Source organism: Diuraphis noxia, unplaced genomic scaffold (genome assembly GCF_037042655.1).
Source record: "Diuraphis noxia isolate RWA-SAM2 unplaced genomic scaffold, SU_Dnox_SAM2 contig0002, whole genome shotgun sequence".
In the NCBI taxonomy this organism is placed as follows: Eukaryota; Metazoa; Arthropoda; class Insecta; order Hemiptera; family Aphididae; genus Diuraphis; species Diuraphis noxia.
In genome coordinates, this window is record NW_028301712.1 from 71539131 (window position 1) to 71562381 (window position 23251).

Genomic DNA, 23251 nt, shown 5'->3' on the forward strand with positions numbered 1-23251 from the left:
GTGGAATTGGAACCATGGAATAATGAAGTATGAACATTTGAGGATAATATTGTCCTATGTTAATACTTCAAATTTCAATGTTGAACGTTAACAAATCTGAATTGTTTTTCGAATGTAATATTTATTCATAATATATTTAATTGCTGGAACTGTTAGCGATAATCTTATTTAGGTATTAAATTGATTTTTGTATATAATCAAAGCATTCAAAGCTTTAATTTCAAAATTCATAACCGTATAATAATAATACTATTATCATTCCCGACAACCTGTACGAAGCAATTGGTCCATTTTCAAACTACCAAAACATAATTGTATACCGTAAAAAAATCGAATTGCACAATTACATGTAAAATTGTAAAAATTTAATACTTTTTTTAAAGTTCATAACCTATGTAGTTGATGCTTTACCAATAAAAAAAAAATACTAATTTATGAATATAGGTAACTAAAACAACTAAATTGTACTAATAACAGTTTATATACCTCCTTGCCTGCTAACACTTCCATTATGAAATAGCACTTTGAAAGTTTCCATATTGAGATTTTACTTTTTAACTGGATTTGCTGACTTGCTTAAAGCAATAAATTATAGAACTGTATAGAAGCGAGTGAAGCTACCCTCGATCAGTTTTATAGTTTACCTGTGAATTTAAAACCGTCTGAACCTCTGAAACATGGAAATGTTTGCAGTTGATCAACAATCACATTGGATTGTCAAGTGTATAATTAGAATTTATCATACAACTATTTTTGTTATTTTTCAAAAAATATTGTAATATTCCACTATAACTTGCACGTATCAAAAGTTTAAAGTATTATTTAGATTAAATTTAAGCTATTTATAGACGTTTAAAATGTTCAAATTTTCTTTTTAAAATATCGATAAAAAACTTTAATGCCCTGCAGAGATACCGAAAAAAAAATTAAAATTAAATTAAAAACAAGACTCCTCTTAATTGTAACAGTAAATAATAAATTAATAAACAATAAATAAATTATGCACATTTCAAGTTAAAATGCTGCAAAAAATAATTCCAATTCATATAAACATTTTCTAATTATTTTGTTGTTTAAAAATGTTCAAATTGAATAGTTTAGGCTCTAAAATGTAATACAAGGTTCTTTATATGTTGTTCTTATTACTTAATAAACAAGCATATTATTGATATAATATATCATTCATTAATCTCTAGATTATCATCTGAACCTACATGCACTATAAAGTAGTATATAAGTATAGTATATATATTATATACTATATAAAATATATGCGCCAAGTGACATTGAATTATTCAAATTTTAAGTATACGACGTCGGTGAAAGTAATTTTATACTTATAAATGCTTCTTATACTTGGCAATGAGTTATAAAATTAATGAACTATATGGTGTGGCAAATGGCAATGGGGCAATACCTAGTAACTTACCTCCTACACATTTTAGTTTTTGTTCTTAAACAGTGAGTTACTTAACATAATATTATGATTTATAATATGTATATGAATACTTATATATACTATAGTAGTATAATATCGTGCCAATAACTCGAATAACTTCACAACTTAATTGTTTATATTCCCCTTGAGGTTAGGTTGGGTTAATAATTCGAGTTACCTAAATGTCTTGAATAGTTGAACAGGTAGGTATATATTATCCAAGCCTGAACAAGTTAATGATAATTTTTAAACTAAGTTAAGTTGACGTAAAACATTTTAAAAAGTATAAAGTTAACAGTTAAGATATTTTTTTATAACTTAGTGAAGTTAAAAGTTATATGAACATTTTCAATTAACTTATTAACTTAAATTAATACTATTATTTTTTTTTTTTTTTTTATATCTATATAGGGTGATGTCCCGCGAGGATTTACCCATTGCGATATCGCCGATATAATCTAGCGAAATAATGAAGATATCAAAATTCTGGTTTTATAATAAGATTCACAGGTATAAGAACTAAAGTTATTTCATTTTTTAATTTATTTTAATGTTTGGGTAAAAAAGTTAAAAAATATATTTTTTTATTTAATTATTTCCAAAAAATTAAAGATAGCCATTTTGTAGAGTTTATTTTTCTGAAAATAATGACGTTTCAACATTTTATTTTCATTAATTTCTTGATTTTAGGACGGCCGTATGAGAATATGCACGAGCGCTGCGGGTCACATGTTTGATAACATTATGGTGTCATTCACAGTTTTTCTCGAAACTAAAAAAAATATTAAAAATCGGCAAATTAATGAAATTAAAATTTTGAAACGTCAATATTTTCAGAAAAATAAACTCTACAAAATGGCTATCTTTAATATTTTTGGAAATAATTAAATAAATAAAAATATTTTTTAATTTTTTTACCAATACATAAAAATAAATTAAAATATGAAATACTTGTAGTTCTTATGAGTCCTATGAGTCTTATTACAAAACCAAAATTTCGATATCACCATTATTTCGGGAGATATCGTAATGGGTAAATCCTCACGGGACACCTGTATATATACATACCCAGTATTAAGGTTTAAAATAATAAAAATCATAAATATTATTGAACAAGGAAAATATGCAATAGATTTTCTATGCATAGGAATATAATTAAATTATTAGATACTGATGAATACCTATAAATTATAATTATATGGCAGGTACCAAAAGTATACAAAATGTATAATATGAGCATAACCCAATTGGTTTAAATTTAATAATAACTTATTTAGGACAAAAACATTTTATAATAATGTTTTTGAGAATCTTACATTTGTAATTTGTATCTTTATCAATACAATAGTTTAAGAGGACGTGATACCCGCATGTGTTGTCTCTGTCTTACAAGTAAATTTTACGTTCAGCAGAACACGTGTAGCTCTGTTTGCTTAAAAATTAGAATGAATTGACCTCTTATGAAATTTAAAGGTATGATTATTATCTAGTCAACCTCATATGCTTTTTAATACATTTAAATTTTAAAGGAAGTTATGAGTATTTTAAGATGCACAAAAAATTCACAATTTTAAAATACTCATAACTCGCTTTAAATTTGATATAAAATAAAAAGCATATGAGGTTGTCTAGATAATAATCTTACCTTTAAATTTTATAAGAGGTCAGTTCACTCTAATTTTTAAGTTAACGGAGTTACACGTGTTCTGCTGAGCGAAAAATGTACCATGTTACGCATTTGTAAGACGGAGACAATACATGCGGGTATCACGTCCTCTTAATATCATATTACTTATTAGTTATTAGTATTATTATGATATACCCATATGGCCGCAGTATGATATGGTATATCTTTATTATGTATACGATATACCAATGTCCTATATTGGGCATATGACTATTGCTAAATATACATGTATTTACCTAATTAATATCTTTTGAAGAATTCTGGTAATGGAACAAGAAATAAATTTAACTATATATTTTCTTGTTTCCTATTCTAGGAAATGGTTATATAATATGCGCACTATCAATAATAATTGTATTTTATTTATTATTTAATTAGGTATTTATAAATTAATTTAACTTGAATTTGATTAAAAATAACTCGTTATTTATTAAGTTTATATCAATGAAAATATGTTAGGTATGTTAAAAATGAATTTAATAAAAGTTAAAAAGGTTAAAATTAACTTTACTTTACTTTTTAACTCATTTATGTCCAGGCTTAATTATATCAGAGTGACTTTTTATCCCCTTGTCCCTTCAACTTCGAGTTACCATTATTTGACCATATTATATTTAATACTGTAGGTATAAGGTATATACTATATACTATATATTATGAATTATGACAATTATTATGTATGTGTATAGATTATAATAGGCCTAAATAATATAGCTAGATTCAAAGTTACGTCGTATTTCGTGTAGCGTGTTCTTTATATCGTATTCTGATCGGCCGTTGTAATCGTGGACCGTGGTATCAATCACTATAACCAGTAACCATGATCTATCGTGAAATTTCTGGAGTTCAAGTAGTTTTGAACACGAAACGACACGACCTCGACCTGACGACATGTGACGATTGTGACGTATACTATGAATCCGATTTAACTCAATTAAGACGTATAGACGTAAAGCGGTAAAGCTCTATGGTTGTATAGCCTGATGATTATAGTGGCAGTTCGGTTAGAACTACGACTACAGACGCCGTGATATCATTGATATTTATAGCTTTGCTTAGAACCGTGGTAATAAAAAAATATTTTATATTAATTATTAATAATATAAAGAGAGATTTTTATTTTATTTTAAATCCTGAGCGGAGTGATGAATGTATTGATTTTACCATGATATGCGTTTTTATTTTATTTTATTTTTGTGTGTCTGTCATCACGTTTTGGGGCAGTAAAAGTGCTTCGATTTTTGACTTCAGTACCTCGTTCGATCAGAAATAGTGAATCTAGTTGGTACTTTGGTACTATATTTTTGTAAATAATCGGCATTAACAAACTAAAAAAGTAAAAATTAAGGGAAAAACGGGAAATTTTACGCACAATCTGCAGTTTTCGACAAACCCGATTTTGTTTTTTGATGTAACTTTAAAAAAAATGACCAAAGATACATGAAATTTTCACCGAATGTTTAAGTATATTCTATCCACCATGCAATTTTCAAAAAATTTTGAATTAAGTTGAACTATTCATAGGTATTTGCAATTTTTGATCATTATTAGTTTTTTTAAAATTAATATCGATAAAAATTTATTTGTTGGGTAGAAAAGTTTGAAAATTTAATACAAAGCGCCTAATATATTTTTACAATAGCAGTTGAAAAATAAAATAAACTCATAGTCACAATTTTTTTATAAGCATTCAAAGTTTGAATTTTGACAAAATACGTAAAAATCACGAAAATTCGCAAATTATTTTAAGCTAGAAATTCATAAAAAAATTGCTTTTTAAATCTAAGATTTCAAAATTTAATACAAGATTCATTATAAGTTTATCAATCTTTATCACAACAAAAAATGTTTACCGGTAATTGAAATTACATTTTTATGAGCATTTGGAATTTTAATTTTTACAACATTGTATTTTCATTGGATTTCACATTTAGTGATTTTCTTATTTTAGTGTAACTCTAAAACAAATGACCGCAGATGCTTGAAATTTTCACTGAATGTTTATACATATAGGAATTTTCTATATTTGATAAAATTTTCAAAATATCTAAATTTGTATTGAGCTGTTTACTGGCATTTTAATTTTTCAACCTTTTTGGTTTTTTTTTCTATAAATATCGATACAAATTTATTTATTGGGTAGAAAAGCTTGAAAATTTAATACAAGGATTTTAACACACTGTAACAATAGTAGTTGAAAAATATTTAAAATACATAGACACGATTTTTTCACGATCTTCATCCCGATGTTCAGAGGGCTCTCATTTTTCAAGGTCGTATATTTGTGAACTAAAAAATGACAATGTACACAAGACTAAAATATATTATAAAAATATGCAATCTTACCTAGGTCACTGTCAATATAGACTCCAGTATGGACTATATAGAATTATAGAATATACTGAAGTAACTAGTAAGAACAGGTACCACTCGAGTCAAAGAAAAACGCACTGATTACGGCTCGGTGGAACGATGAATGTATTATAATTTATAACCTTTACAATGATGTGTCTTTTTTAATTTTATACTATCAAAAGTAAAAAAAAATGTTTAAATTTTTATCTTTGAGAGAGGTTTCCGCCGTTCTGGTAGCAGTGGCGTGGCGAGGTAAAAGTTACATGTGGGCGAAGTGGACTTAAAGAGGCCCTTTTAAAAATTTTTTTAACTTCTGTCATATTTCTCTATGGTTAATTATAAAGCCCTATGGAACGCGAGGCCCTTTGAGGTGTGAGGCCGTGGGCAATGGCCCACACCGCCCACGCCTAGCGCCGCCACTGTCTGGTAGAGGCACCATTTGGGGAGGGGAGCACAAGGTATACATTGGCTCTTCTATTTTTTTCTGTGTCTTATTGGCCTGGATTATTTAATTTACAATGCACCGCTGGGGTTAAAAATTATATGCCCAGATGCATTAAATTTTTTAATACAGCCTTGCTCTTCCAGTTAGAAGTTCAAAAAGAGTAAAATCTTATCTTAGATCTTCAATGCGTGACGACGATTAAGCGATTTAATGATCATAGCAGTAAAAAAAGAAAATGCCAACAAATAAATTTAGGTAAAGCAGTAGTTAGATTTTATAAACTACTAAAAAGTAGAAGGTATATAAACTAGAATAGCATAATTAATTTTAAAAACTAAATCACAACCTTTTTTGAAATGTGAAGTTAAAATATTCACTGAGCAAAATTCATCAAAATAACGAAAATAATATATGTATATTATATTTTTCTTAACATATTTATCATTTTTATCATTATATATTTATACTTATATGAATATATGCAATATTTAAAAATTTAATATACAATTCCTCAGCAAACGTTTGGTGAAAATGTTTATCATTAAAATTCAATCAGCATTTGTATTGCCTTGAAAGGCGATGACTACCTTAAAATAAAATAAATTACAAAACTAAAAAAAAATATTTAAAAAAAAATACATCGTTTTACAAGCTAACAAGCTAAGCATTCAGTGCTATGTTCAAAATCTAAAAACTACACAAACAAGTAGATTTTAAATAATATTTTGAAAAAATAATTATATCAAGAATATCCTTATAATTTTTTGATGAAAATTTCAAATATCTTTAATAATTCCTTTTTGAATCACAAAAAAAAAATCGATTTTATCAAGAACTGTGTTGTTATGTGGATAAAAATAATTAATACATAGGTATATCACTGTATCAGAATATTCCTGGTTTTAACTTTTTAGCAAGAACTAAGTTAACTCTTAGTTTACTACTATATAGATAATAGATTATAGTTTTTATTAAATTAATCTAATTTATAGTCAGAAATTATGATTTATGTTGAAGATTCCTTCAAATTAATATGATGTTGGACAAAAAAATTAACAAATAAATAAAGGACAAAAATTACGATTAAAAAAAATATATTAAGTGCTACTACCTATAGCTAGTACCTAGTTATACTACTTTTATCTATAATTGTTTTTATATTATATCTCTAATCGAAAGTAAATCCAGTACGAATTCGCTGACTTTCGGCTTCTTGCTTTATTAAAAAATAAAATAATTTGAAAAAAACGAAAATTTATTAATTGGTATAACCATTATCAAGTATCAATCAGCGATGATAATTAATATGTATAATATTGTCATAATAACGGTAAATAAATTATAGCAGTTGAATTGAACTATACGACTATGGTCTATATCTACACAAATTACAAATACGATAACTAACATAGGTAGGTTTTAGCCGTTTTAGGTTACATGGTTAGATAATTATCTAAATACACAATACACAAAATAGTAATCGCCGATCGGAATGTAATAAAAATACGATATTATATTATGTCCTAATAGATATTTATCGTCATCAATTAACCGTTTAACTATTAAAAGAAAAACCTTGAAATCTCAGAAGAACAGGCAGAACTTTAATCGTTTCATATTTTATTCAACAATTTTTGGACGAAGGTCGTGCACTCGTGTAGTCGTGCTGGTGTCGAATGTAACATTGAACCATTTACGTCGTCTACTGAATTGAACTGCATTTAATTATTGAAAATTGAAGCGATTATAAATGTATATATAGTTATGACAAAATACATTCTGTCATGTATACCTATAGTATAATAGTCAATTATAGATATCCAATGAATAATGATGCATTCAAATTCAACATTACATTAAAGTATTATACATTTATACGAACTATGATTTATGAAGAACGCCAACTTTATCGGCGTTTATCTAATATCTATGATGACGCCGCCCGACTGTGACCCGACCACGAACAAGAAATTCTTGCACCCCGCGCTATCACAGAAACATGATAATATTATAAAGTGATTAGTTTTGTTATGACCATAGACATACTAGTTATGACGTATCACATTATTTGTTGATATATTTTTTTTTAATGATTGTTTTATTATTAATTGTTAACAGACGTTAATCGATTGTGGAATACTGCATTAGTGCATTACTGCATAGTGGGAACCGGAATGCACGTTATTATAAAGTACATAGTTTAATAGATGTCTATGAAAATGGTGTGAGTGGAGTGGAGTGGAGTGTGGAGCTGTTATTGTCGACAGTGGTTTGTGGACGTAACGGACGCTAAAGCGGCTAAACAACATTCACGCGGTGTCAGAGTGACATTGTAACATCGATTATTACCTATTCAGTATTTACTATATTTGAATATTCACAATACATTGTACACGTATTATTGTGAGTATAGACTGCGTGGAATACCTATGGTGATGGGTATGCTTTAGCAGTTACGAGTTACGCCACTGTGTTGTTGACTGTAGACTGGAACAGTTTTACTTGGTACTTTGGTTGTTTAGAGTTTTAGACGTTTAGTAGTTGCCAGTGTGCGGTCTATGGTCGAAGGAGTGTGACGTGTGTCTCTGTAACAATAAATTAAATAATACTTTTTTAATAGAAGAAGTCAAACACCGCTAATAAATTTATACATTTAATAAAAACAAAACAATAATAATGTCTGACATTAAAGAGCCGGCTGATAAACAACTCGAAGATTTTAAAAAATCTGTTGAGGTAATAAATTATTATATTATGACTATCTGATATTTAATTATTATTTATTAAGGTGTTTATTATTACTGAATTTTATTCAGTAGATACCTATAAATTATTTAATTTTTTACCACTATACTAGTATACCTAGAAACAAATATGAAATATTATACATGTATTTGTCTTTTATTTATAATGATTAGTAGTATAGGTAAGTACCTATATGTAACATTTATATAATTAATTATACCTATTTTTAAATTTTAAATAATTATCATTGAATTAATCTCAACCTTTATTTATTAGTACTTAGAATAAAGTGTTAGTAGATATAACAATTAGTAATTACAATTTAGAAAATATACAAAACCGTTAAGGTTATCTTCTTCTCATAATAATTACATGTTTTAATATAAAACTACAAAATCTAAATAGTATAATATATACTTTTTAATGATTTATCTAATTTATAACATTTGTCTAAATCTATTTTTTGTTAATTATTTTTGTAAAATGTAATAGGTACGATAGAATTGTTTATTTTATATCTTGTTTCTTGTTTCAAGATACCTAGATAATTTCTGGGTATGATATTATAATCGTTTAAATTTATTAATTTTAAGTCATCTTTAATTTTTTTAAATATTCAAATTATCATATAGCTATTAAAACTTATTACAAAATCTTAATTTTTTGTTGTACTTAACATTTGAATAGATAAAAATAATTAACAAATTATAGTTATTATAATCTACTACATATTGGCTTTAAACAAGTTTTTAGGTATTATTTTAATAATTTGTGACCACAATGATTCAAATTTTACATTTTATTTGTTAATTTTTAAGTTCACAAGATTTCTGCTTACACTAAAATGTAGAATATAATATAATATGCTACCTACATTTTAAATAATTTTAAATCTTATATTTGTTATATAGATAGTTAGTTTTAATAAATGTTATGTATGATCATCTATAGAAAATTCATGTTAGATTATAAACTATTTAAACTAAGACATGTTTACTGCTATATAGCCATATAGATATTATAAATAATTATCATATATAAAATCTAAAACACCTTAGTTATTTATTATATAAGGCAATTTATAATAATTGTAATATATTTATATTATTAATAACTTATTTTAAAATCATTATAGCCTACATTTTTTACGCCTGTTGTCTTGGATTATTATCCTTAAACCATAGTTTGTTTTAAGTACTTGAAAAATTTAATATTTAAGAATCTGCTCCTTTAGTATCCATTTAAAAATTACAAAAATAAAATTTTGAATAAATTCAGTATGTAAATAAAAAACTGATAGGTGCTTATAATATTTAGTTCGGGCATTCATATATCAAAAAATGAATCCAAAAATGATTACCTAGTTAAATATATATATGCACAGGGTGTTCTAGGTGTAATGTGGCACTGTTGCTATTTGTAAAACTTTTATTGTAGTACTAACCAATATGAGTTTTTACGAATATATAGTTTGCATTAAAATTCTTCTATTTTAATTTTTAAATTTTTTTTTCTGAAAAGGGGAAAGTTAGCTTAGGTTTGTTAAGGCCCATTTTCTTTGGCTCAACCCATATCAAGTTCCTGTGCACTATTACATAATAAATAATAAGAAAATATTAAGATTAATATATAATATGAACATAAGTTTTTTACAGTAATAAATAATGAATAATTTATCAGTACTTATTAGGCAAGGTATTAGCATTGATTTTAGAGTATAGTATATTCTAAAATCATTAGGTTAGTTTTGTAAAGTAACCAAGAAAAATTTTAAGTCATGAATTCCTATTGAAGTAATAACGGTATATCAATATAAATATAAATGCAAAATAAATGCTTTTTCTAATAAAATTTGTTTTTATTTTAAATTTAAGTACTAATAAGTTTAAAAAAATATTTCATATCTTGAATAAACATTTTTGTATTTAATATGCAAATAATCTATTTCAAAGTTGGTCTTTATAATTTATAATTTATAAGTTTTTATCAGACAAATAAGATTTATACATTTTATATGAAAATTTATACATTTGAGTCTTGATAATTCTAATATTTTTATTCCTTTTGAGATACAAGTTATTGCGACTAGACTGTACAAAATAGGTATGAAAACATTTATAGGATATAGTTTAGTGATTATAATTAATAATTGTGTAATATGTTGCAACTTGCATTCTAGAATTGTTTACATATTATGATTGCAATATTTTTTCTGTATTTAAAATTTACTATTTTTCCTTGTATTAAAAGAGTCTCAAGAAATTGTTTATTTTGACTTTATAAAAAATACCTAAATTAAATAAAATAAATTTTATTAATTATATTATTCTGTAACTAAAAAAGTTAGCATATTCAAACTTAAAATTCTATTTAGAAAATAGTAGTTATATTCCATTTTTAAATAAACAGTTTTTAGTACAAAAGTAGTAAAATTAAATTAGAAATGTTCACGTAATTACAGCTATATTAATATAAATTATGAGGAAAAATATAAAATTTTCTTACTTTAAATGATAAAAAAAACTTGTGGGATATAAAAAAAGCAAGTTTTAAAATTCTCATTATTTTCAATTTTCTTATGTATTATGACACTAAGTTAAATTTCATTACTGACAGCTTTTAATTACTATGTTTACATATACGTTATACGTACCAGACGATTACTTGGTATTTTACGCTGTCAATAAGCATTTATTATATTGCTACTTCATAGTTACACTATTCTTTAATTTGCATACAATAAGTACCCAGGTACTTTTTATACTAAGCAGATACCTTCCTTTGCAATAAAACTTTAAAAACCATTATATGAAGTATGATGCTATCGATGCACAATGCACTTATGTCGTATACACTCAAACAAATGATACTTAAACCTAAATAGGTATGTTCATAGAATATAAAATATACAAATTGAAAATATGATTTAAATATCTACCGACTGTTGAATAATATGTCAAATTTAAATTTGTGTGATAGTATGTATGTTACTATCTATACTATTTTTTTTTTTACTTTTTCTATTAAGTTGTACTTTTTATTATACAACTTATTTTTTATGACAAAAAACAAGTTTTATTTTTTAATTAAATTAATTGGAAACTAGAGTTGTTATGAGGACAAATTATTTAATTTATATATATAAAAATTCTACATATTATTATAATATTATACCAGTGGCAGAAGGGAGTATATTTGAATCACGTGATTCACAAAAATATTAATGGGTGGGTGGGTACTGGGTGGGTAGGTTTTATGGTAGGAAAAAGTAGACTGGACCATTTTTGTAGGTTGGTATTTAAATATTAAATAATAAATAATAAATATAATATGTGTACTCAGCAGATAATGTAAAATAATAAGTAATAACTAATAACTATATTTTAGAGTGAGTGGTGTAAAAATATTAAACGTGATTCGAGGGAAAAAAAGTTCAAGCCGCCACTGTATTATACCATTTATATTTTAAACTTATGACAAGTAATTGTTTTAAACACAGACTACTTATCTATATTATATCCTAGTCTGTGGTTTTAATTAACATACATTAGGTTATATTGTTTTAATTTCACAAATTGGTGAAGGCAAGTGACCATAACAATTTACATTGTTTAAATAAAATATTATTTGGGATGTTTTATGTTAGATAATTATACTCTCTTATATTTTATCATTAATAATGATTTAAGGACATGAATATTAAAATATTTTTACTCGCACTGTTCTATTTTAAAACCAGACTAAATAAATGACCTTTTGTATGTTTGTTCAGTTTTTTTCTGTTTATAATATGTATTAGTTCCCACATTAAATGTTAATGGATAATGAATAGAACTGATTGTATCCTTGAAAACACCTATTTTAGATTTCTTTAAGACAAGTGATTGAAATTAAAAATTAATAACTTGCTTGTCTTGATTTATATTGTAGTAATAATAAAATAATGTTAAGTGATAAAAATTCTGTTAAAAATAAATCAACAACCTTTTTTTACATCCTAGTTATTTTTAATTTTTTAAATAGTGATTCAATTTATTTTAAGTACCAATATTGATTGCTTATTGTGCCTAATGATTAGTGATATATCAGGAATCAACCTTGATTCTTTTAAATTATTGTAGTAAAAGTATTTCTAGTAAATCAAGTTTAGAGATAGGTACTTGACCTATATCCTTAGGACTTATGGAGTCAGGACATATGTGTTCCATGCTCATTGGAATTCATTTTTTTTTTTCAAAATGTTGAAAACAACAACTTATTATTGTGTAAGAATAAAAAAAGTAAAAAAAGAATGTATTTGAATACCATTGAAATTTTTATATTATATTCATCAAGAATTTTATTTTTCTATTACTATTATTATTTATTATCACTGTTTTTGTAGACTATAGTTCTCTACTTATTGGTAGGTTGTTATATTAATGCATTAATATTTAATACACACATTTTATAAATATATAATATTAAATGATTACCTTAATAAATACATATTAAAGAAATAAAAAAGACATCGAAAAAAGTTATGACTTATTACTGATTTTAATTTCGATTATGTTTAATTGTAAAATTAATATATTGTTGAGTATTAAACTGTAAAAATAAACTAAACATTTTGTATTCTTACACCACTCAACTTTCAGTTGGTAATTAAAATCTTATTTTGATTTGTCTATAATAATTGGTTTGAAATTAGTTTTTAAATATTTATAACTTATAACTTATAACACAAATCACAATGATAATTATTCAACGCAATAGTAATTTAAGTAGTACCATGATGGCATGACTATAAATTAATTAATTATCCATAATAAAAATAACTTGTAATATTTATATTTTGTTCTATTGTGGTAATATCAATTATAAGATACCTATTAATACATAACAAGGCGAATTAAAGCGTTGTTGACATTAAATTATAAATTATTTATAGATTAACAATTTCGTTAGTTGAATGTTAATTCATAATATCATATGTTATAAATTATAATTAATGCAAAATATAAATTTTTGGTTAGACATCAAAGAATACATATTTTAAATTATTTTACTCAATGTTTATTTATAAACATCAATTCAATACCGACTTTATGTAATTGATTTTTGTTTAATCTTTTTGTCTACACTTAATAAATGGTTTATACTTAGACGGAGACTTAAAGAGTAGGTAATCGAGGTTCAAATTTTAATGAAATTGCATATTGATTCAAATATTTATTTTTAAGTTAGATTAAATTTATTGTTTCAAGATATCTAATTAATGTTTTTGTAAAGCTTAAAACTTAAAAATAATGGTTTATCAAAGGGTTTATCATCGAACGATTTTTGTTATTATTCAAATTAAGTTGATCGTAGAAAATGAAACATACAAGTTGTATACCATATGTCCATATATATTAATAGCTCAGGAGTTAGGAGTTAGGAACATAATTCATAAATAGTTTGTTGGGGTACCCACGGACCCCTACAACCCCACCCACCGAAAAAAAGATGGGCGGTCGCCCCTCTTCGGTTATAGGTTCGGCGCCACTGCATAAATCTATAAATAACTTTCAATTATTTATTATAATATTTTATAATATTATATAGGTAGTAGTATATAGGTAGTAGGTTATCACTGAGGCTTTTTGTTATACTTTAATTTTAACTCAAGTTATGAGTATTTTTAAAATTGTAAATTTTTTGTATATCTTAAAATACACATAACTTGATTTAAAATTAAAATATAATAAATCGCCAATGAGAAGCCCTTAATAATAATGTTACCTTTAATTTTTGTAAGAGGTCAATTCACTCTAAATTTTAAACTAATGGAGCTAATTTGGAATGGCTGAGCGTAAAATTTGTTGTAACGCAATTGTAACTTGTAAGACGGTAACAACACTTGCGGATGTAACGTCCTCTTAAGTATTGAGAATAATGATAATTGATAATGTATTGATTTTATGATGCTATGTTATTTTTTATTTTTGTGTGTGTATACATTTTATGGTGGAAACATGCTTTGATCATCAACTTTGAGAGTGATAACAAAATGGATCTAGTTGGTGCTTTTAGTTGGTTAGCTGAGAACTTAAAAACTCCCAGTAATTTTCAAAATAATCGAAAAAAATGAAGGAAATGGAAGTTTTTACGCAAAATCAGTTTACGAAAAAAAATTTGATTTTTTTACTGTAACCCAAAAACAAACAACCTAATTAGATACTTAGAATTATCACCAAATGCTTATATTTGCATCATAAATATTTTCAAAATATCTAGACTTTTAGAACTATTTATAGACATTTGAAGTTGAAATTTGGACAAAAATAAATATTTAAAAGATAACAACTCTTTTTTGTAATTTAAAAATATTGCTAATGGATGATTGAAGCCAAGTACCTATATTATTATATATTATGTCCTTAATTACAATTTCAAATGCAATGTTTTGGCCGAAAATTAATTCAATTGACCGTATGTGTGTATTAATGTATTAGCATAGGCGCAAGCCGCAAATAGTGTTTGAAATTTGAAGGGGCTGTAACTCAGGTGAGCAAAAACTACACATGGGCAAGTTCCAATCTATTATATTGTAAAACCATAAGATTGTTTTAGAAGGGGCTAAGCCCCCCCAGCCAACGTTATTTCACAGATAATGTTTTTTATTGTATTGAATATCAATTTAGAGTCTTAGCAATATTACTACAGCAGTACAGCCTGAATGGTTCTATCCTACGCAAAACAATTTTTGGTATATCTTACACATGCGGGTGTAGCAGGGTCCTCCTAATATTATTTAATCTAACCAAAGGTACTATTGTTGGTTCAAAAATTGCTTTACATTTTGGTATATGATACGTTAGGAAAACGTCAACAACATGTCAATGCACAGGCACGGATACAAGGGGAGCCATGGTAGCGATGCCCCCCCCCCCCCCCCAAAAAAAATGTTCCTAAACGAACAATTAAATAATGATAAAAATTATATTTTATTTATAGCGACTATATAAAAACTTAACTGTTTAGGCTGTTAGTTTTTAGTTTTTATGTACATTATAATTAATAATAAATAACTACAATGTTTTGCGAATCGTTCTATTTATAATTCGGTAATTTCTAATCACGTCGACGTGACAGACACCGGTCGTCGTTTCATAAAATTGTAATCGGCCACGTTTATAGCTTATATTGAGTCATTGACGTGTTTTCAAAAACCAACCGAAAATTAGATTTTGCTCTATAATTTTAAATTTGTTTCCATAATTAATATTTTTTATTGTAATTATATATTGAGTTTTCTTACGAATGTACCAACCTATTTTTTTAATTTGTAGTTAAAACTTAAAAGTTTATTCCTTTGCAGTATTAAGAAATATTTATGGTAAATGGTACCTAATAATTATAATAGTATAGAAATATTGAATTTTATATATTGTATTATGTCCATAATATAAAATGTCCCCCCCCCCTAATAATTACTCTGGATCCGCATCTGTCAATGTATATGAGGTTGTCCCATCCTTTTTAGTTACAAAACCATCTTATTGCTTATTTATGTTTTCTTAATAATGCAATGCAACCGTCCGGCGACGATTGTTTATTTGTTTACATTGACAAACTGATGTTTTCGGTATAGTAATTTACTACTAAGTACTAAATTTTTGAACTAAATTAATAAGTTTTTATGCAGTACATTGCAGAACGTATGTTATATATTAAGTAGGTAAGAGTGTAAGACACATAATATACAGAGTTTATTTCTATTTTGTATTATATATCTAATAAGTAATCACCAAGGTAGCTAGATATTTTGTGGCAGTGGTGAGGGGAACTACCCATCCACCAACAATTTTGAAGGAGCAATTACTTCTAAATAAGACCTTCGGCATACCACTGAAATGAACTTATTATTACTAAAGATAATTAGTTTATTACCTATTTAATATTGACAAAAAAAATCGTTAGAAATCGTCAACAATGTCATTACTTATATGTTATAATTCATTATAATAATAATTAACGTGTCAATATTTAGATATTATATAACATATCCCTATATTCAATATTCAATAAGCATTCTAATGTTTATAATTTTTAGGCATACTTAAGGATGATATTTTTTTTAATACATCGAGAATCAACATTTTTACTTTAAATTATTTTTTATGAAAATGTAGATGTATCTAAATCAAAATTTAAACGAGTAGTTATTAAAATATATTCATCAAAGATTATAGTCCTAAAAAAGTTATTTTATAATGCTATAAAATAAATGTAATATTGAATCAATTATTTTAGTACTTAACTATTTATTTTACTAGGAAATGTTTTACATATTATAAAATATGGTATTATGATATTATAATTTTCAAGTCTTCTTAGCCTCTATAAATTATAATAGGTATCTTATAATTTTAATATCACGGATCTATAATTTGAGCACACAACCATTCCATACTGTTGGTGAATACTAAATCGCCCTGTGTAAACAGTATAAGTACATTATGTGTTACTAAATAGTAAATATAATAATTATGAAATTTTGTTACAATAAATATCAATTAGTTCTATCTTCTAAGTAAATACCATTACAAAATACAATATGCAATCCTAATAGGCACTAATATGATTTATACAATGATAGCTGGTACCTAGGTACTAGGTATAAATTTCGAAATCCTTGATTATACAATAATTGTTGTTTCCTTTATATAACATTTGTGATTCGTGTGGATGTTTATTATTTATTTTTTTTACAAGTAATAAACAATCTGTATAAATTATACTATACACAATAAGAATATTAGATCAAAGTTAACAGGTCATGAGGTTTTTTTCAATGAAGCCACTCATTATTGGGATGTAATAATTCATATGATACTTAGGTACTTGACTCGTACAGTATTAATACATTTTTGAATTCAATTCCGTTGTTTAGTTATTTTAGGATCTATTGAAAATCTATAACAATCCACGATTGAAATCTAGACTTAGGGCCAAGCCATAATTAAGCTCATGAGAGGGCGTTGTGTCGTACCAGTGCCATGTATAGGTATCGGTCTTACTAACGTATTATACTCAAAATGTACGTCCAGTAGTTACAATAATTGTATGTTCTTACTTATCTTGTTAGCTTAATTTTAAATATCTATTGAGTGAATTTGCCTTTTATTTAACTTAAAAGTAAGGAAATTATCTCTGTTTTTTTGTTGGTTTTTACGATATTTAAATTTTTAAGTGAGTTCTGTGTATGTAAAATATTAATATTTCAAAATACTCATAATTCGCTGAAAAAAAATATCGTAAAAAATCAACGAAAAAACAATACAGATAATGTTCTTACATTTAAATTTGATAATACCTACAATAATAATAAGTCAGTTCACTCTAATATTTAAGGTGAAAATACATACTTTTTACTGCTGGGCTTACATTTTAATATATTATACATTAATATGTTAACAAGGCGAAAACAACATATTACGGGGGTACAACGTCTTCGAATTTCCACTTATTAAATGTAAATTTGTTTAGAATCTTGAATGCTAATAATCGATAAGTGATACAAATATTTGGTTGTATATTGGAGTGAGTGTTTTTATAATATTTTCGAGTATATTATTATAATTTATAATATTATATAAAAATAGATATATTCTCAAAAGTAAGAAGCTGGACACTTCGCACATTGGCACATTGTCCACAATCTCCATTGATAATTGATTTTCGTAATCGGTATTCGGTATACCTACTTTCAAATTTCTATGATTTATCATTTAGTTTAGATTTATCTCATCCATTAACTCACTTATTCAATGACAAGGTACCTACTGAAATTGAAACCTTATATGGCTATATATACAGGTAATCGGTCAAAAAGTCCGAAAATACAAAATTGTCTAATTTGTCATAATTGTGTAATTATAATATTATATATATATTTATATTTTCTTATTCTTATTATTTCTTATACCTAACATAAATACAACAGAAATCCATTGGATTATGTTTTTAAGATAACATATTATAAAACATCGATAATAATTATAATGAAAATAATAATTTAAAATGAGTTATATGTTTTAAAAAATTTTCAATACAAAAATTGATCCAAATATAATAATAATAATATTTAAAAAAAAAGTTATACGTCTTAAATCAGACTTGGCTTTTTCGATTGTTTCTAGATTCTTATCACCAGCATGTGAATGTTCAACTTCAATTGTTGGAATTTAATAATCTAATTAAATGTTTAAAAGTGTTTTATTAAAAATATAAAATATACATTTAAAAAAAATTTTAAGCTTACCTTTGGAAGTTACTAAAATGCCCGGACATTTTTTTGAAATTATATTGGAACATTTCCACCGAAATACAATATAATATAATATAATATAAGGTAAATTATAATTATAAATGAAAATTGAATAGACAATTTTGTATTTTCGGACTTTTTGTCCGACACTAAAAATGTGTTCGGACTTTTTGTCCGGCAATCAATGAATCCGGACTTTTTGTCCAACTATTTCCATACCGGACTTTTCGTCCGGGAATCATATATACAGGTCTACATCAAAACGATAGTTACCAGGTTTTTTTAATTTATAGAAACTTAACACTTGATTACTTTGAAGTTAAAGTTTTATAATACTTTTGCTATATTTGATATATGTCAACAAATGTATCAAGTAATTTAATGAAGTCCTACATTTAGTACACTCCTACTCTTACAATTGTAAAATGTTAGGTTAATATGATTAAAGTTATATTTTTGAAGATTGTAGAAAAATAATTTGATTAATAATCCCTGTAAATAGATTGATTGTCAACATATTTGTTTTTTTCAATTTTACTTTGAAAATCAAATTTTATTCATTAATAAATAATGACTAATATGGTTATTGGTTTTATAATGTTTCAGAATACTGGAGTTATCAGAACTGGGAATGGTGCGCCAGTTGATGATCATACTAATTCAATTCAAGCTGGATTAAATGGACCACTGGTTATACAAGATCATAATCTTTTAGATGAAATTTCACATTTTGACCGTGAACGTATTCCAGAACGAGTCGTACATGCAAAAGGAGGAGGTTGGAATTACTTTTAATAATATATTATATTATTATTTATATTTTCAAAAAATAAAATGTATTTTAGGTGCATTTGGTTACTTTGAAGTAACCCACGATATTTCAAAATACTGTAAGGCTGATGTATTTTCAAGCATCGGAAAACAAACTCCTGTTGCTGTAAGATTTTCAACTGTTGGCGGAGAGAGTGGATCAGCTGATACTGTTAGGTACCTATTTACTATACAATGTTTAAAAAACTTTCTAGATGGTTGGCGAATATGTATTAAACCATGAACCTACAGTTACTTATACTTAGTACTTGCATAATTAAGTATTTAAATGGCATGCTTTTGAGTTTTGAAATTATTAAATACAATTTTAATGACATTATTGTAAAACAATTATATATATTAAAATTTTAAATAATTTAATTTTTCAATAGGTTAGTTTTATACATTTTATTAAAGTTTGGCTATTAAAAAAAATTGATAAATAATAACCTACTAAATCTATAGTGATGTATAATCTGGGTCCGGCAAAAACCTCCGTATTTAGAGATAATACTGTGTGAGTTGTGTTGGTGGTAAGACTATTAAGGGGATATCAATTAATAGTGGCGTATGTGCCATTTTTAGTAGGCACAATTTGTCGAAAAGGATTATATTCATGATGGTAGTTCTGTGATTTAAAATGACATATGTGAGGGTGTCCATCTAGTAATCTCCAAGGCATTCAGCAGTTAAACATACAGCTGTCATGGGACTTTCTAATAGGAATGTAAGAAGAATCCTGCACAAAAATCTTCAAATGTACCCATACTAAAAATGGCATAGTATTTGTAATTCAAAAATAAAATAATTTTTTCTGTATCTTTGTTTGTTTATTTGTAACTGATTTTTGAAATATGAGAGGTTTTTTTGTCTAACCCTGTATAAATATAAACTTATTATGTTATATGATATCATAGGCGCAAATAGGGAATTTCTATAGAGGGGGTTTTAGTCCTACTAGTCATAATGTAATTTTTTTCTTTACAAAAATTACATTAATACAAAAATAAATCCGGGGGCTAAGTTCACATAAGGGGGCTTAGCTCCCTCGCCAAGCCCCCCCTATTTGCGCCCATGTTTGATATACATATAATGTATAATGGTATATATTTTATGATTTGTTTAGGGACCCAAGAGGTTTTGCTGTAAAGTTTTATACTGAAAATGGAATTTGGGATTTAGTTGGAAACAATACACCAATATTTTTTATAAGAGATCCAATTTTATTTCCAAGTTTTATTCATACCCAAAAGAGAAATCCAGTTACCCATTTAAAGGTTACACAATTTAATATACAATGTGATTAGTATCAGAATTATATTATAAAAATAATTTTTAGGATGCAAATATGTTTTGGGACTTTCTGACTCTTCGTCCTGAGTCATTACACCAGGTAATGATACTGTTTTCAGATCGTGGAATCCCAGATGGATATCGTCATATGAACGGATATGGATCTCATACGTTTAAAATGGTCAATGCTTCTGATAAGGCAGTTTATGTTAAATTTCATTTCAAGGTAACAATAATAGCTTATTAATAAATTTTTGGTATATTATCAAATTAATATATATATCTAATATTAATTAAATGTAATTAAACATTTTGTATCAATTATTTCTAGACTGATCAAGGTATTAAAAATTTGGATGTTAAAAAAGCTCGTGATCTTGCTGCTGATGACCCAGATTATTCAAACCGTGATTTATTCAATGCTATTGCTAATGGCAACCATCCTACTTGGACCTTGTATATACAAGTGATGACATTTGAAGAAGCTGATGCTAATAAATTCAATCCTTTTGATATTACAAAAGTTTGGTCTCATGCGGATTACCCATTAATACCAGTTGGCAAACTAGTGTTGAATCGTAACCCTACTAACTATTTTGCTGATATTGAACAAATTGCTTTCAGCCCAGCGCACATGGTGCCTGGTATCGAACCTAGCCCTGATAAACTTCTTCAGGTTATTATATTACATTTTTTGTCAATATTATTTTCTATATTTATATTTTATACTTAACTGTTGTCTGTTTTATTTTTGAATTTTAGGGACGCTTGTTTTCTTATAGTGATACACATCGTCATCGTTTAGGAGCAAACTATTTGCAGTTGCCTGTGAATTGTCCGTACCGAACTAAAGTCACAAACTATCAGCGCGATGGACCTCAAGCTTATAATAATCAAGGATCTGCACCAAACTATTATCCCAATAGTTTTTCTGGACCAGAACAGCAACCTCACTTTAATATGTCGTCATTCAATGTTTCTGGAGCTGTTGCCAAGTATGTAAATACAATTATGTACATTATTATTTATAAAATGTTATATGTATTTATTTCATTATTTTATCTTACAGATATGACTCAAGCAATGATGACAACTATACCCAGGCAGGTTTACTTTATAGAAATGTTTTACCTAAAGATGAACAAATTAGATTGGTTGAAAATATAACAGATAACTTAAAACATGCAGCTGATTTTCTACAAGTACTTACTTCTTTTTTAACAGTTTAATTGTTTATGCTATAATATATTATTATAATATGTTTTATTCTATATTTTATTATTTTTAGGAAAGAGCAATTTATCATTTCACTCAAATTGACGATGGCTTAGGTAAACAACTAAGAGAACATTTGAAGTTGGCCAAGTGTTCAAAAGCAAATCTTTAATAATTTAAAAAAAATTGCATAACTGTTTAAAATAAAGTTTTAGTTTTTGTTTAACTGTATAATGCTAACTTATAATTAACAGGATAATTTAAATGTTTATTTATTATAATACATTTAAATAATTTATTTATATATTAAGACATTGAGTAGTTTAAAATCAAAACATATATATTATCAGTATATTTTGTTACGTCATATCAGCTGCATTTTATTTTTTTTGAATTCATCAATATTTATTAAAAGTAAGTTATATTTTAATTTTAAAGTGAATTAACCTTTAATTTTTATAAGAGGTCAATTCATTCTAAATTTTAAACTAACAGAACTACACCCTACACGTGATCTGCTGAGCGGAAAATTTGTTATGTTACGCATTTGTAAAACGGAGACAACACATGTGGGTATAACTCTTAAGTGAAATTAGAATCAGGTAATAATTATGGATATAATATGCATATAAACATATATAAAATAATATGTTGATAAGAAACCATTTTATTAAATTTAAAAAAAAGTGAAAACAAACATTATGATTACAAAATTGAAAATAAAACTCATCTTTATTCAAGAATTATTTTGTAATTTATACAATATTAGAAATAGTCAAAATAAATTAACATTTTTGTTCTCCAACAATCTTTTGAGTTTAATTCTTGTTTATGTGGTAAATTGTCATAGAAATCATGAATATATCTGGGCAAAACGATTTTGAATTTATGCAAATCACTTCATTTAGAAAATGAAAGTATCTTTTTATCCTGATATAAAATTGATATTTCTTTCTTGATATCAAC

The 23251-nt window shown here is 26.0% G+C and overlaps 1 protein-coding gene across 1 annotated transcript; it reads left to right on the forward strand.

The window, feature by feature from the left end:
* The first annotated feature begins 7989 nt into the window (after positions 1–7989).
* Cat (Catalase) lies at positions 7990–22654 on the forward strand. Its single transcript, XM_015508524.2, has 9 exons — positions 7990–8661; positions 19574–19745; positions 19813–19954; positions 20904–21054; positions 21117–21296; positions 21402–21746; positions 21833–22065; positions 22140–22272; positions 22359–22654. Exons 1-9 carry the CDS (start codon positions 8602–8604, stop codon positions 22455–22457), a joined length of 1515 nt encoding a protein of 504 aa, XP_015364010.1. The 5' UTR covers positions 7990–8601; the 3' UTR covers positions 22458–22654.
* The last annotated feature ends 597 nt before the right edge of the window (positions 22655–23251 follow it).

Excerpts from the sequence above, each read along its gene's own strand:
- Cat (XM_015508524.2), top strand. The coding sequence starts at position 8,602 with ATGTCTGACATTAAAGAGCCGGCTGATAAACAACTCGAAGATTTTAAA. Across the intron at positions 21,055-21,116 it reads ATCCAGTTACCCATTTAAAG|GATGCAAATATGTTTTGGGA; the intron begins GTTACACAATTT and ends AATAATTTTTAG. Across the intron at positions 21,747-21,832 it reads GCCCTGATAAACTTCTTCAG|GGACGCTTGTTTTCTTATAG; the intron begins GTTATTATATTA and ends TTTGAATTTTAG.